Source organism: Dryobates pubescens, chromosome 4 (genome assembly GCF_014839835.1).
Source record: "Dryobates pubescens isolate bDryPub1 chromosome 4, bDryPub1.pri, whole genome shotgun sequence".
Taxonomy (NCBI): domain Eukaryota; kingdom Metazoa; phylum Chordata; class Aves; order Piciformes; family Picidae; genus Dryobates; species Dryobates pubescens.
The window spans coordinates 27,231,346-27,247,153 of record NC_071615.1 but is presented as its reverse complement, the minus strand read 5'-3'; the positions used below and the strand labels follow the sequence as shown (position 1 = coordinate 27,247,153).

Below are 15,808 nucleotides of genomic sequence, written 5' to 3'. Positions count from 1 at the left end.
AGGAAGGTCTTTCTAGATTAAATAGATGTTAATTCTGGAGTTATTTCACAGTCTGACATTTCTTCTTTCCCTAGCAACTGGCATCTGAGGCATCTGAGTATGCTGCTTTGTGTCAAAACATAAATGGCATCTACTTGTGTTTTACCTGTCTCTGGGAATTAAAAGGGCACTTAGATCTTCACAGCAGTTAACAATATTCTTTGGCCAGGTTTACAGAGACTTCACCTTTCCAATGAGAACAGCCCTCACTCACCCTTATAGTCAAGACCAACAGCTAGGAGGACAAAAATAACAAAATGGTTGGGGTCGGAAGGGACCTCTAGAGATCATCCAGTCCAGCCCCCCTGCAGGGAGTGTCGCTCAGAACAGGTTGCACAGGAAAGCATCCAAGCAGGCTTTGAATGTCTCCAGAGAAGGAGACAAGCTGGAAAGGCATCTTAACAGTTAGCAAATACACATTTGGAGCCTTAATTTTTGTGTTATTTGTTTTTGATTTTGATTTTGGGGTTTTGGGGGTTGTTTTTTTTTTAGGTGGTGTTGGTGTTGGGGGTTTTGTTTGTTTCTTTGCTTTTGTGAAACTGTGGTTCTAATATTTATCCTAAAATAATAATGGAGTGGTTTATTTTCTGTATTCCCAGCTACTGGGTACTTATGAAAGACTTTGCTTCTGAAGTCTTCAAAGCATAGGATCAATTGAGACTGGAAAAGATGTCTTAAGATCATCAAGACCAACCATCAACCCGACAGTGCCATGCCCCAAAAACATGTCTTGAAGTGCCATGTCCCCATGTTTTTTGAACACCTCCAGGGACAGTGTCTTCACCATCTGCCTGGGCAGCCTGTTCCAATGCCTGACCACTCTTGCTGGAAAGAAATTTTTCCTAATACCAAACCTAAACTTCCCCATGTGCAACCTGAGGCCATTTCCTCTTGTGCTATCACTAGTTACTAGGAAGAAGTGACCAAGCCCCACTTCACTCCATTCTCTTTTCAGGGAGCTGTAGAGAGCCAGAAGGTCTCCCCTCAGTCTCCTTTTCTCCAAACTAAACAACCCCAGTTGCCTCAGTGACTCCTCACCAGACCTGATCTCCAGACCTTTCTCACCAGCTTTACTGCCCTTCTCTGGATCCACTCCAGCACTTCAATGCACTTTTTGTAGTGAGGGTCCCAAAACCTAACACAATGTCTTAACATATCTTCATTTTGAGGCCTGTATGTACCTGTATGTCTGCAGTATTTTACCTTCACTGTATTTTTTTCTGCTGGGAAGCAACTTGTGTGTTGTCTATAAGTCCAGGGTAAAAGGCACTGGTTTTGAAACGTATTTTTAGTAGTAAAAAGCGTGAGGAACCCGCTCTGAACCCTCAGATAGAACTGGGACATGTATCGCCTGTCTGCTTGGGTTTGCTTTCTGTGCTGTAACTGAAGGAAGCCAAGGGTACCACAGATACTGCCTTTAAATGTTCATGTCTCTGATGTTAACATTTGTTTAATAAAGGTTAATTGCAGACAATTATGTGCTAAAGGAGCTACATCAGAAGAAAAGTCAATAGTACTAGGAAACTGTAACTTTGAATTAATGATAGGACTGAGCAGTTATGCCAGGCAATTTATTTAAGGAGGCAGCACAGTTTTTTATTATAGACTGCTAAAGTGTGATGGGTTGGGTTGGGGTTGTTTTTTCTTTCTCATAACTGTATAAAGAGGCATATTTACCACTCCACCCTGAATTTATCAAGTGAGTGAATAAAGCACCAGCTATTCTGAGGTTTTAAATTTCACATGCTCTTCATTAGTCTTAAAAGCTTAAAAATAAAATGCCTCTTGAATTAAGCTATATCCATTAGATGGGTTTCTTGAGGGCAAAAGGCAGAGTTTTGCTTACTTGGCATGAGAACCTCAGAGTTTAAATAGGTTTTATTTAATTCGTAACTCATGTCTACTACCAGAGTTAATTACTGGGTATTGGTACCAGTGACTAAAGTTCAATTAACACCACCATGTGCCAGTAAAGATTAGGGGTTAACCTGTGGCAAGCAGCTCCACAGAGTAGGACTTTGGAGTCCTGGTGGACAGTAACATATCCACGGGACAGCAATGTGCCCTTGTGACCACAAAGGTCAATGCTATCCTGGGGTGCATTAAAAAGAGTGGGGCCAGCAGGTCAAGGGAGTTTCTCCTCCCCCTCTGCTCTGTTCTGGTGTGATCACATCCAGAGTATTGAATCCGGTTCCAGGTGTCCCAATTCATGAGGCACAGGATATAATAGAGAGTGTTCAATGGAGGCTAGGAGGATGATGAAGGGACAGAAACATCTGTCTGAAGAGGAAGGGTTGAGAAACCTGGAGTGGGTGTCAGGAAGAAGTTGGCAGTCTCTTTTCAGTGATGTCCTGTGGTAGGAGAAGGGGCCATGGAATGCAGGAAGTTGCACCTCAACAAGAGGAGAAACTTCTTTACTGTGAGGGCATCAGAGGGCTGGAACAGGCTGCCCAGAGAGGCTGTGGAGTCTCCTTTTCTGGAGACTTTCAAGACTTGTCTGGATGCATTCCTGTCTGACCTTCCCTAGGTGAATTTGCTTTGTCAGGGGCATTGGACTTGATCTTCAGTGGTCCCTTCTAGCCCCTACCATTCTGTGATTAACTTTCCTTGAAATGGTGCCAAACTTGTGAAAATTTATCTTATTCCTTCAGCACAGCATTCTGGGAGTTCACAAAACTGTTCAGTCAACATTCAGCCTATATCAAATTTGGATAAATCCTCTAGCTGGGATTCATCTCAAAACTTCTGAGAAGTTGTGCTGGTTTTTCTTGCTAAGCTAGCTAAGCTTTTAAAAGCTTCATATTGAAACTCTGAATTTTTTTTTTTTTAAGTTCCATATGAAACATAAGCAGTCTAATATGGATCTGCTTTCAGGTCCTTACCTGAAGCAGTCCTGGCCCTCCTGACTCCATGCTCATTTTAGATGGATGCTGCATGTCTCTACAATGCCCTGATGACAAAAGAGAAAACCAAACCAGAAGAGCAACTCCCCAAAAAAAGGGAAAGAGGATGAGAAATGAAGAGAAAGTAAAGCTCTGGCTGACCCAAAGACTCTGTGATGTTTTTATTGCTCAGTTCTTGGCATTATGCTGCTTGACAGCTCTAGAAATGGTTTGGTATGCTAGGCTGATCTCACACGGATTTTATACTTTGGGTCCCATTAGGATTATGGATCTGGCTCACTCCTGATAAATGCCAGGGTAAAGCAGCAAAGGATCAAACCAGCTGAGCTAGTCATGACCTTATATGCATAGTGATAATTAAGAGCTAATGAGAGTGGTAAAAGATGGTTCTGCAATGCAGTAGACTGCATCATCTGGACTGCTTAGAAATTCAAATTGTTAATTGCACTTTGAAGAGGAATTGAAGACATCTTTTGCCATCACAGGCAAAAAGATAGCTCCCCTTCCTTAAAGCATGTGTGCCATGTATGTCATCTTCAGTATGGTTAAGCTGCAGAATAAGAATTACTTGTGAATTAGAGGTCAGAGGGTGGGAAGTCATGGGTTAGACTAATATAATACCTGATTTTAGTTCATGCTTTCATAAGGGCTGATATTTCAAATTTTATGGAGGAGCCTTTCCTTTTACTTTTTCTGACATAACTTATCATAGAATCATAAAATCAGTAAGGTTGGAAGAGACCTCAAAGATCATCAAGTCCAACCTGTCACCCAAGATCTCGTGTCCACTCACATAGAATTAAGACCGGTATGGGCTTCTCCAGAGCCTGTTCTGTGCTCTGGAGTAAATACAGAAGTGGACCAAAACCAAGTGAAAACGAGTTAACACAAAATGTTCTTAAGTCACTTTAGTATGGGCTTTTGTATATAAATATATGAAATTTGTATGTCAACTATTTCCCTTTTTTTCATTATCAAATAGGGCTGACCTCTGAGGTTAGTTGTCCTAGGACTACTCTACGCATAATAACTCTTCTTCTCTCATGTTAATTGGAGAAGAGCAGAGCTCTCACTAAATTCTGCTCACCTGATTTTGGCAGTTTGTTTTGCAGAACTCAAGCCAAATGTAGCTATTGATTCGTGGCTAAATGTTGGCTTGTTTTTGTTGGCTTGCTTTGTCAATGAACTACAAAGAGCAGCCATCCTCTTAAGCTGAAATGTTTCACGGCGTTTGCGGAGCAGGCAGTGCAAGCTGAGCCTTTATTGTGAGGGATGCATTTTGGATTCCTCAGGAGTACCTTTATGCATTTTCCTTGTTTCTGGTGTTTGTCAGAGGTTGGAACAAGAGAAGGAAGAACTGATGGTCTTCCAGGAAGAGGCTGTGTTCATTCATGTGAGGGTTAGTCTCTGAGAAACCTTGAAGTTCCCAGCCATGATTCCTTACTCTCTGTTAGACATTTCTGGCTTGGGGTGGCTACAGATGAACCATTTAGAGAGGATGTTTTGAAAATGGACATTAATGCTTCCTGGCAGAGGAGACACCTACAGGAGGTGTATCCAGGAGTCCTGGCACAGCACATGGGAAGTGCAACCAGGATTCTTATTTGCTTTGCTTGCAAAATTTCCCACAGGGTTCAGCGAGCTTTTGTCATTGAAATGGTTTCACTTTGGATGAGGGAAAAAGCTGTGCACAAGTATTTGATTCAGAGAAGATACTTTTTTGGCTTATTCTGCTCCTGGTTATGCCTCTTGAAGCACTCAGGAGAAGTGGCTGATTATTTAAAAGCACTGCAGTCTGAAGTTACTGCAGAGAAAAAAAATTACAAAGACACTTTTGGATTTATGTGCTACATTTCAGTAAGATAAACAACTTTAAGACACTAGCTTTTTCATCAGAGTGGATGTGTGTGTCATACCTAGTTGGCTCTCTGTGACAACTGGCTGTTTTTCCTGCCTAACCTGCTGGAACACATCCAGGGCTTGCACTCAGGGCCGCCACAGTAACATGTAAAGTGAGGTCAGAAGGAAAAGAAAGGAAAATTAAAGAGATTACCTGGATTATTTTTTTTAAGGCTTATTAGCATAGAATGGAATTAGCATAGAATGGAATTAACCAGGTTGGAAAAGACCTTTGAGATCATCGAGTCCAACCTGTCACCCAACACCATCTAATCAACTAAACCATGGCACCAAGTGCCTCATCCAGTCTCCTCTTAAACACCTCCAGTGATGGTGACTCCACCACCTCCCCAGGCAGCCCATTCCAAAGGCCAATCACTCTTTCTGTGAAGAATTTCTTCCTAACATCCAGCCTAAACCTCCCCTGGTGCAGCTTGAGACTGTGTCCTCTTTTTCTGTTGGTGGCTGCCTGGGAGAAGAGACCAACCCCCACCTGGCTACAACCTCCCTTCAGGTAGTTGTAGACAGCAATAAGGTCTCCCCTAAGCCTCCTCTTCTCCAGGCTAAGCAAGTCCAGCTCCCTCAGCCTCTCCTCACAGGGCTTGTGCTCCAAACCCCTCCCCAGCTTTGTTGCCCTCCTTTGGACACGTTCCAGCATCTCAACATCTTTCCTTAGCTGAGGGACCCAGAACTGGACACAGGACTCAAGGTGTGGCCTAACCACTGCTGAGTACAGGGGCAGAATGACCTCCCTGCTCCTGCTGGCCACACTGTTCCTGATACAGGCCAGGATGCCATCAGCCTTCTTGGCCACGTGGGCACACTGCAGGCTCATGTTCAGCCTACTATCAACCAGTACCCCCACGTCTCTTTCTGCTTGGCCGCTCTCCAGCCACTCTGACCCCAGCCTGTAGCTCTGCATGGGGTTGTTGTGGCCAATGTGTAGAACCTGGCACTTCGATGTGTTAAATCTCATGCCCTTGGACTCTGCCCATCTGTCCAGCCTTTCAAAGTCCCGCTGCAGAGCTCTCGTACCCTCTAACAGACCAACACCTGCCCCCAGCTTTGTGTGATCTGCAAACTTACTGATGACTGACTCAATCCCCTCATCCAGATCATCGATAAAGATATTGAACAGGATGGGGCCCAGCACTGATCCCTGGGGGACACCACTAGTGACTGGCTGCCAGCTGGATGTGGCACCATTCACCACCACTCTCTGGGCTTGGCCCTCCAGCCAGTTCCTAACCCAGCACAGAATGCTGGGTGATCAGTATGCCATTAGAAAGTTTGCAGAAAGGTAAAAAGGCAGTGATTTTAAATTTCAGTGTTGCAAGCAGTCTTTACCTTGAGGTCAGTCTCATAATGAAAGAGCAAATCTGATTTTCTGTTCAGTGTTTGCTGGTTTTGAACTGCAGTGATTTAGCCATGGAAAGCAAAGCACTGAAGCATTTTTAGTAGCATTCTGTGTCCTTGATGAGGATGCAGAAGGGACTGCCTTTCCCCCTGCCCTGCCTGTGGGAGCATCACTTTTGGAGGGGTTATTTTTAGAACATCTCCTTTGATAACAGCCACAGTAGGAGCAGAGAGCAGTGGATTTGAAATGCCATGGTTGAATGCCATGCAAACTAGCTCGCAACAATTGTTACTTACCAGCTTCTGCTGAAGCAGCTCTCAGTTTTCAAAGGAAATGACAGCCAGTGACCACACGTCTCCTTTGAAATCTTTGAACAGGGCCAGAGCACAGCATTTGTTTAGGTCTTACTGATGCAGTGGGTTTGGAGACCCTGCAGCATCTTTCTAAAATCACGTAAAAGAAAAATATGGCCCAATATGCTGCTCCCGGTATTTCGTTACGCAGCTTGGGCTGTAAACTAATTTGCTTGATGAATTCTCATTCCCCTCAGTAAAGTAGAGTAAGCTTGGAGAAGAGGAGTTATGTATTGAATTTATTAGAAAACACTAAAATCACAGTTTTAATTGTGAAGCCTAGTTCAGCCTTATCTAGTGAAAGAGTAGCCACATTTCCACCTGTCGTCTTAGCTGCTGCTTAAAGCTCCAGGAACCGTGCAAGCCATATTTCTGGGAGGGGTGGGGGTGTATTGTTGATTTTTCTCCTACAAAAATATTCTTAAGCTGTTCTTTCCTGTAGCACAGTTGTAATTTCATGATGAATTTGGTTAGAATCTATCCAGCAGATATTTTGAGGCATTCAGCAATTTTTAAAAAGCAATGGGAAGCAAGCTGAGGTGGATACCACAGCATCAGTCCCGTGTGCTTCGCAGCAATATTGCTGTTCAAGTGATGGTTAGGATTTGAAATCAAGTTCATGCATGTTTTGCACATCCAAAATATGACTTCAGAATTACTTGAGCATTTGGCTTCCATGTTTTGAGGGGAGTATTTTTAATCATCAAGGAGAAGAGCAGAAATCAGGTGACATCAGCAACGACTGAAATACAAATCTCTGAAACATTTGTGGCTTGCCAGGTGACTGATAAGCATCATCATCGCCTTCTGACAGGTTATGTCCTCTGAGACTTGATGTACAGCACTCAGATATGCTTCTCCAAATACTTTGCTGATTTATACATTTGAAAGATATTTGAGAGTTGTCCTAGAACCATACAGATGCAAGTTTTGTCTTACCTTGACCCAAGGAGATGCAGCAGAATCTAAGCGACACGTAGGTCCTTCAGCAAAGAAGGGACACTTGATTTACCAGGTTTACAGTTCATCTGTTACCTTATTTTGTATCACCTCCTATCAACTCTTGTTTTAACATGTTTTTAACTAACTCCTGTTCCCTTGAGAGATTAATGCTTGTACCCCTTAGTACTCTTGAGAAAATAAATATTTAATGTAGCAAGATGGATTAATTTTTCGTTTCACTGCTTGTTGCTTTCCTTTCAGCTTTTTGCCTGATTACATCAGTGGTGATTTTGATTCCATTCAGCCTGAAGTCAAGGAGTACTACAGGGTCAAGGTAAATTAAATCACTTTGATGAGCTTGTGTGTGTTGGAGCACTGGAGGATCCAACCCATTAGTGTCCCCGTTGGTCATTAAGTGGTTCTGGCTTCACTGGTTTGTTTGGGGGTTTTAGCTGTGAAAGCATCTTCTAAGCTCAGATGTTGTGCTATGACTTGCACTGTAGTAGTGCTTAGAGTAAACATGGGAAGTGTGGTGCTGCCCCAGTCCTGCATATGGGTGCAGTTTCATAGCACCAGCTCAAAAAGTAGCTGGTACATTGCTGGAGACTATAGCAACTAGAAACTAGGATAAAACTTCCTGAAAAATCTGTGACTTCTTTTGCTCGGTGAGATACAGAGCATTAAAGTTTAACCTCCCATGATTCCCACCTGGCTGGCACCCACAGACTTTCTGGAGAGAGGTTCTCTGTGATTTTTGTATGATATGACTTTCCCTTTTTATCAGGAAGCTGCAGATGGAGACACCTGTCTCTTTCATCACCCACTGAAGCATTCAATTACACCCTGACTACTTCTGCTTCACTAGTGGAGTGCCCTCCTTAATGGGTTTTTGGACGAATTCCTGCATACATTAATTTATTCCCAGTGTAGCCACTGTGATTCCAGTGAGCCACATAAACGTAAACTCGTATTTCTTAAGGCTTAGGGCTCAAAGTTCTGCTTTTAGTTGACTATTTGTTATTTAACACTTCATCTGCCTGTCTGTATAAGCTCCAGTGCTGAGCACAGCATGTTACCCTCACCTCTTGGACAGCATATTTGGCAAATTTCAGCAGATTTCTGTCATTTCTTCAGAGTTTGCCTCAGTGTGCCAGCTTGCCTTTGTAGCAGGCTGTGCTTGCAAGAGCAGCAGGAGTTTGATTCTTGTGGGTTAGTAGACTTAAAGGTCATAGAATTATAGAACTATTTCAGTTGGAAAAGACCTTTAAGATTATTGAGTTTAACCATTCTCTAACTTCACCAAGACTGGCGCTAAACCATGTCGCTCAGCACCACATCTCTGCCTCTTTAAAACACCTCCAGGGATGGGGATTAACCACCTTCCTGGGAAGCCTGTTGCAGTCTTTGAGAACCTTTTTAGTCATGAAGTTTCTGATATCCAAGCTAAACCTCCCATGGTGCAATGTGAGGCCATTTCCCCTTGTCCTGTTGTTTGTTTCTAGGGAGTAGAGACCAACCCCCACCTCACTCCAGCCTCCTTTCAAGAACCTATAGCAGATGCACTGGCTGTCTTTGTAGAACTTGAAGCACGTTGGAAATTACACTGCACAAAGCAGGGGGGGGACTTGTGGTGCTGTTTCTGTCATTGCAGTTTCATCTGTTTCTCATCTTCGTGGAGTGTTTCTATTATCGAAACCTTTTAAGCACTACTTTGAAGTTTAAGAAGCCATTTGTATTGCTGTGCCTCAAACAAGGCTCAGTTTCTGAAGTTTTGAGACCAAAGACATTATCTGAAATTATACTAAATCTGTACTTATGCCTAGAAGTAAAAGGTTGAATCCAGTGCCCTTTGAAATCCAGATTATGCTATTTATTAAAAATCTAGTTTGGCTTTTCCACTAAGCAAACTTCATCTGCTCTAAAAGCCTTCTGTAGACTGAGGAGCCTCTGCTTCAGATCTGTAATTAAATGCTGCAAACTAATTTACAAGTCCACTGTTTTCACTAGTTTCTTTTTAAACCCCATTGAGCTGCTTACTTTTGCAGGCAGTGCTGCAGCTGTAGCTGTTTCCTTTCCCTATTACACTTGCAGGGTGTAATGGTTATCAAGGTTGCAGAAATCCTTAATAGTATGGGGTGAGGATTGTCTTTTTTGGTCTGTGATGATGCACCTGTAATTAGATTTACAAAATATGTTTGCAGCAGTGAGGTAGTGTTTGTACATCTCCCTAAATTCAACATCTTCTTCTCAACTACATGTTTTAGTGTCATACTCCCTGCTTGCTTTCTGAGGCCAAAAGCTGTAATAATTTTAGGAAATCACTATGCTAATTGATTTCTCTCCATTATGTTGTTGTAATTTAGATGCATATAAACCCACTGAGTTTTGCTGTGACTATTCTAATTTACCTTTTATCCCTAAATCATGTAATCAGAGAATGCGCTGGGTTGGAAGGGACCTCTAGAGGTCATCTACTCCAACCCTCCTGCTTACTGCAGGAGGGGCATGCCTAACTAGATCAGGTTGCTCATAGCCCCATCAAGCCTGACCTTGAATGTCTCCAGGTATGTCAGTATTTTGTATAAACCTGATTTTTAATACAGAATTGGATTTTAGATTTTAAGGAACTTAAATCCTTTAAAGCATCCTTGTTAGACTGAACAGTTTTGTAAAAAAACAGTTAATTATAGGGTATGATTCCACCTACCTCCAAGCCCCTGCCCTTGGCAGGGACACCTTCCACTTGACCAGATTGCTCAAGAGCTCATCCAGCCTGGCCTTGAACACCTCCAGGGAGGGGGCATCCAGGGCTTCCCTGGGCAATCTGTTGCAGTGTCTCAGCACCCTTACTGTACACATTGCGCAAGTGGATCCAAAGCAGTTCAGTTATGCTGTTGAACATGCTGTTCCTACCTGACAATCACCAATTAGGCTTTCAAGCCATCTCTTGGTTTATGTGTCCTGCTGAAAACATCTCTGACAACTATAAAAAGTGCTATGCCTACCTCAGTCCAGCTTCTGATAGAACAGAATAGAACCGAATAGAATAGAATTAACCAGGTTGGAAAAGACCTTTAAGATCATCAAGTCCAACCTATCACCCAACACCATCTAATCAACTAAACCATGGCACCAAGTGCCCATCCAGTCTCTTCCTAAACACTTCCAGTGATGGTGACTCCACCACCTCCCCAGGCAGCACATTCCAATGGCCAATCACTCTTTCTGTGAAGAACTTCTTCCTAACATCCGGCCTAAACTTCCCCTGGCACAGCTTGAGACTGTGTCCTTTTGTTCTGGTGCTGGCTGCCTGGGAGAAGAGGCCAACCCCCACCTGGCTACAGCCTCCCTTCAGGCAGTTGTAGACAGCAATAAGGTCTCCTCTGAGCCTTCTCTTCTCCAGGCTAAGCAACCCCAATTCCCTCAGCCTCTCCTCATAGGGCTTGTGCTCCAAACCCCTCCCCAGCTTTGTTGCCCTTCTCTGGACACATTCCAGCAAGTCAGCATCTTTCCTAAACTGAAGGGCCCAGAACTGGACACAGTGGTCAAGGTGTGGCCATCTTGAGGGTGCCCAGGCCCACCTGGACTTAAAACCAAGTCATAAGTTGTAATTTATTTTTTTTCTTTTGATATACATTAATTGAAAATGCCTTAATATAAACAGAGGTTCATCAAGTTGAAATGATTTATGGGGTTGGTTGGTGCTGTTATTAATAGGCCAAATAGTGCATGACTATCTGCATTTTAGGAGTTTGAACCGAAAGCTTTCTGTATGTGATTGTCATGGTATTTTTCAACAGGAGCTTTCATAAAATGCTTCCACTCCTGAATTGTGTGTCAGAGGTCTTGTCAAGATGGCCTTTCTGAGTGAGTTATGTGAGTGATTTGAGTTAAGTCTATTTCCTATTCATGCCAAACAAAAGTAATGTCCTAATGTTCCAGAGATGTCATAAATTTGTAAGCGGTGCCGTGCTCAGTGCACTTTTGTGATGGTGAGCATGACAGACAGTCCCACTAGGTTGGACCAGAGGTTCATTCAGCCACTGTCTGGGCCTGTACAGAAGACCTTTGCAAGCATACACATGGGCAGTAAGGTTCCTTTGATACACTTTTTCATCTTCCAGTAATATATGGCTTCACAATTTCTTAAATTAGAATGGGTATTTTTGTGTGTAGTTGCTTCCTAGATTGATTTTTTTTCCCCCCATAGTATTCTACACACTTTTCTTCAAACTATGTAGGTGATGTTCACAGATTCACAGATTGCATGGGGTTGGAAGGGACCCTCGAAGGTCATCATGTCCAACGCCCCCACAGTCATTGGAGACACCAGATCAGGCTGCCCAGGGCCACATCAAATCTGATCTTGAACATCTCCAGGGATGAGGCCTCAACCACATCCCTGGGAAGCCTAGATCAGTTGGAGCAGGCCCAGAGGAGGCCACAAAGATGATCAGAGGGGATCTGATGCCCTCTGATCCCTATGGGGATCCTCTCTAAACCCTGTGGGGAGGGGTTGCAAGAATTGGAACTGTTCAGCCTGGATCAGAGATGGCTCTGGGGAGACTTTATAGTGGCTTTCCAGTACCTGCAGGAGGCCTGCATGAAAGCTAGTAATAGAATACAATAGAATAGAATTAACCAGGTTGGAAGATATCTTTGAGATCGTCGAGTCCAACCTATCATCCAACACTATCTAATCAACTAAACCATGGCACCAAGCACCCCATCCAGTCTCTTCCTAAACACCTCCAGTGATGGTGACTCCACCACCTCCTTGGGCAGCACATTCCAATGGCCAATCACTCTTTCTGGGAAGAACTTCTTCCTAACATTCAGCGTAAACCTCCCAAGTGCAGCTTGAGACTGTGTCCTCTTGTTCTGGTGCTGGTTGCCTGGGACAAGAGACCAACCCCCACCTGATTACAGCCTCCCTTCAGGTACTTGTGGACAGCAATAAGACCCCCTCTGAGCCTCTTCTTCTCCAGGCTAAGCAAGTCCAGCTCCCTCAGAAGCTTGTAGTGATAAGATGAGAGGGAATGGATTGAAGCTTGAGAAGGGTACTTTTAGATTGAATATTAGGAAGAAATCCTTTACAGTGAGGGTGGTGAGACACTGGAACAGGTTGCCCAGGGACGTTGTGGATGCCCCTCCCTGGATGTGTTCAAAGCCAGACTGGATGGCTCCTTGAGCAAGATGGTCTAAGTGGAAGGTGTCGCTGCGCATAGCAGGGGGGGATTGCAACTAAATAATCTTCTATGCTTCTGTCCAGTCATAGATCTTTTTCAGTCATGTGCATTCTTTATGTTTAGCTTTTTGGAGTTGCACATCACTCCTTTTGAAAGTGAAGAAATAGCGAAGCCCTTCCTGTCTTGAAAGATCAATATAATATCACTGAGATTCAGCAAGTTCCAAGGTCATTGAGAGTCACTGTCTATGTTTATTAGGATGTGAATCAGGCCATCATTTATCCAGTAGGATAGAGAATGCAATTTGACCAAGTTCTTATTCCTTTTTTGTAAAAAAAAAGTCTTACTCTATTTTCTTTGCAGTGTTTTGCTGCTTGTTTCATAGCTTTGGGACACAGTGTGTAGAAATTAAGAGATCAAACTTTTATTAGAGGTGGTTTGTCTTTCTTTTGTCTTAGGTTTGAAATGACAGTTTGCAGGTTATGAGTTGTTTTCTTTCTTCTCTCAAGTGCCTGAGATGAAGCTCAACTGCCTGACAGTGGAATATGCAAGAAAACTGTGCACCATATAAGAAAAATAATGCTGGTGGTATTTTAGTCTTGCATCCAATTTCACTTTAATATTATGTTGCGGTATGAGATTTATTTCTTCCTTTCGTTGGTTATGGCCCGAGGAAGGAAAAGGGTAGAATCTATATTGCAGTAGACATTTGAGTTACTTCCAAGAGTTTTAAAAAATTTAATCTGGTGTTAATCTCTGAAAGAAGTCATTACTTTGGTCTGTCAGCCTGTGATGGAGAAAATAGCAAAAAAGTTTAAAAAATAGAAATGTATTGAATTAACTTCATTTGCAGTGCAAGGAACAAGGGTGGGGGAAAGGGAGGGGAAGGGGGAAGGTGTTTTAAACAATGACAGCTTAATCTGGAGAAGGAAATTGAACACAGTTATTTTGTGATTAACCCTCTTCACACAAAAGAGACAGCTTTAATATGGTGCTAGTGGTTGAAGACTCACTGAATAGGTCTTTTAGATGTAAGTGGGACATATACATCCATCCTTTCTTTTTAGAGAAAATTGCTCCTGGAGCAGAAGGCTCAGTGCCCATCCCTATGGACTGCTAATTAGAAAAGTTTCCAGTGAAGCTGCAGAACCCACAACCTCAGGCTCTTTGGATGTTACTGCAAATTCAGTGCTCTGTGGGCATTTTGTAAGCTTCATTCAGTTGTGGGGGAGCCGATGAGCTAGCCGAAGTCTGACTCTGGTCAGCAACAGGAACACAAACCTAATCACAGAGTTACATAATGGTTCAACTCAATGATCTCATTGCCCAGGGAGGTAGTTGGTTACCAAGTCAGACTCAACAAGGCTCTGAGCAACCTGATCTAGTGGAGAATGACCTTGCTTACTGCAGGGAACCTCCAAAGGCCAGCTAGTCCATCCACCCTGCAGTGAACAGGGTGGATGGACTAGTTGGCCTTTGGAGATTCCCTCCAACCCAAACCATTATGTGATCTGGAGTTGCTGCAGCATGTCCAGAGAAGGGCAACAAAGTTGGTGAAGGGTTTGGAGAATAGGTCTGGTGAGGAGCAGCTCAGGGAAATGGGGTGATTTAGTCTGGAGAAGAGGAAACTGAGGGGAGGCCTTCTGGCTCTCTACAGCTACCTGAAAAGAGGCTGGAGTGAGGTGGGTGCTGCCTCTTCTCCCTAATGACAAGTGACAGGATAAGAAATGGCCTAAAGTTGCACCAGGGGAGGTTTAGGTTGGATATTAGAAGCAACTTCATGACTGAAAGGGCTCTCAAAGACTGGAACAGGCTGCCCAGGGAGGTGGTCGAATCCCCATCCCTGGAGATGATTCAAAGAGGCTGAGATGTGGTGCTGAGGGACATGGTTTAGCACCAGACTTGGCAGAGTTAGATAGTGTTTGGACTTGATGATCTTAAGGGTCTTTTCCAGCCAAAAATGATTCTATGATTCTATGGTGTGTGTTTTTCAGGCAAAAAAATTACATGCTTGTATAGTTTTTTCAGTGAAATGAAGGATGAGCTAAACCTGCCAAATTTGAACTTGCCTGTATTCGTTAACTTAATCATGAAAGTGGCAGATCCTTTGGAGTTTTGACATGAACCAAGACAGAGGGGGAGTCCAGCAGGAAAATTCAAGTGCAGCTTTTGGAGCAGAGAATTATTTTTCTGTACTGACTTGTGGTTTGGTCACAACTATGCAAAATAGGTTTGCTTTTATAGCTGCTCTCAGAAACAGTGCAAGGTGATAAAAGTTGTATTCACATGTAACCAGGAGGGAATTTAACTTAAGATGTAATTTTTGAAACAAGAGCATTAGAGGCAGAGAAATATCATTGCTAGGAGGGGTAGAGGGAAATGAAAGAACTCAAGTTCTAGCAGCTTTAACTACAGCTGGGTGAGGAAAGCTCTGCAAACGATAGCATTTCTTATATTCACCTTCCTGAGTACTTTCTTCTTCTATTTTATGTCCTCTATTTCCTGACTGTAATACTTTTTTGGGGTTCTTGCTGTTTTCACTGTCAGCAGTAAGCATTTCAAGCTCTGTTTTTCTGTTTCAATTCTGTGGTTTCCTGCAGTGCCCAGCAAAGAGGGGTTGGATGAAGGTTTGATAAGCAGGAAGCTTTGCAGGAAGCTCAGCTGAAATCCATTCAGTCTCATGACCAGTGTGAGTTACTGTTCTGGTGTGCTGTTGGATTCCTTCATTTGAAAAAGCTGTGATGGTCTTTGATTTAAAAGTAATAGAAGTTCCTTAAGTCAGATACATTTGGGGATATAATTAGAAATTGAAACAGTCCTCTGTGTGTTAATGAGTTAAGAGAGAAAAATGGATTGTCAGGTGAGGGGAAGAAAATGAGGAATGAAAACTGAGGAAAAGGCAGAGACTCTTTTAAAGATAGAAAAAAGGTAAGCATTTTAAGGGAGAAAAATAATGGTGACATCAGCAGAGGGGAGGGAAGAGGCCTGGATAGAAAGAGAAATATTTCCCTGACACATCAGCAAATCAATTCTACTATCATTTGTCTTGCAGTGTGATAAGATAGGCACACATGCATGGAAACCACATTTCTCAAACTCCAAATTAAGATTTTTCAGTTCATTAGG

General features: G+C 43.0%; 1 protein-coding gene across 3 annotated transcripts in view; it reads left to right on the top strand.

Annotated features, from left to right (window-relative positions):
* The window catches only part of TPK1 (thiamin pyrophosphokinase 1), a 339,092-nt gene that overhangs the window by 156,818 nt on the left and 166,466 nt on the right, over positions 1 to 15,808 (top strand). Inside the window, exon 4 of one of the 3 annotated variants that reach the window (XM_054160983.1) lies at positions 7,755 to 7,827. The exons of 1 other annotated variant lie outside the window; for it this stretch is intronic. In XM_054160983.1, the coding sequence (XP_054016958.1) occupies positions 7,755 to 7,827 (73 nt within the window). Of the gene's footprint in view, positions 1 to 7,754; positions 7,828 to 11,309; positions 11,370 to 15,808 lie in introns of those variants that run through there. One more of the 3 variants, XM_054160984.1, reaches the window with a different exon arrangement.